The sequence below is a fragment of the Bison bison genome, unplaced genomic scaffold (assembly GCF_000754665.1).
Source record: "Bison bison bison isolate TAMUID 2011002044 unplaced genomic scaffold, Bison_UMD1.0 scf7180017864105, whole genome shotgun sequence".
NCBI lineage: Eukaryota > Metazoa > Chordata > Mammalia > Artiodactyla > Bovidae > Bison > Bison bison.
Genome location: NW_011494677.1, coordinates 1,290,882 through 1,291,093, shown reverse-complemented (window position 1 = coordinate 1,291,093; position 212 = coordinate 1,290,882). Strand labels below are relative to the sequence as shown.

At 65.1% G+C, this 212-nt stretch overlaps 1 protein-coding gene across 1 annotated transcript in view; it reads left to right on the top strand.

Annotated features, from left to right (window-relative positions):
• The window catches only part of GPR124 (G protein-coupled receptor 124), a 46,638-nt gene extending 46,449 nt beyond the window's left edge, over positions 1–189 (top strand). The window contains exon 21 of the mRNA XM_010838849.1: positions 10–189. Within this exon, the coding sequence (XP_010837151.1) occupies positions 10–100 (91 nt within the window). The 3' untranslated portion in view covers positions 101–189. The remainder of the gene's footprint in view (positions 1–9) is intronic.
• The last annotated feature ends 23 nt before the right edge of the window (positions 190–212 follow it).

The window sequence follows — 212 nt, the reverse complement described above, 5'->3', positions numbered from 1 at the left end:
TCTCTCCAGGTTCTATCTGATCGCGGGAGGGATCCCACTCATTATCTGTGGCATCACGGCCGCTGTCAACATCCACAACTACCTGGACCACAGCCCCTAGTGAGCGCCTTGCCCCCGCCTGACCTCCCTGCTTGGCGGGGTGCCTCCTCCTCCTCACCACGGGGGGCACCACCCACCCGCCCAGCCAGTCACCCAGCCCCAACCCCTGCATG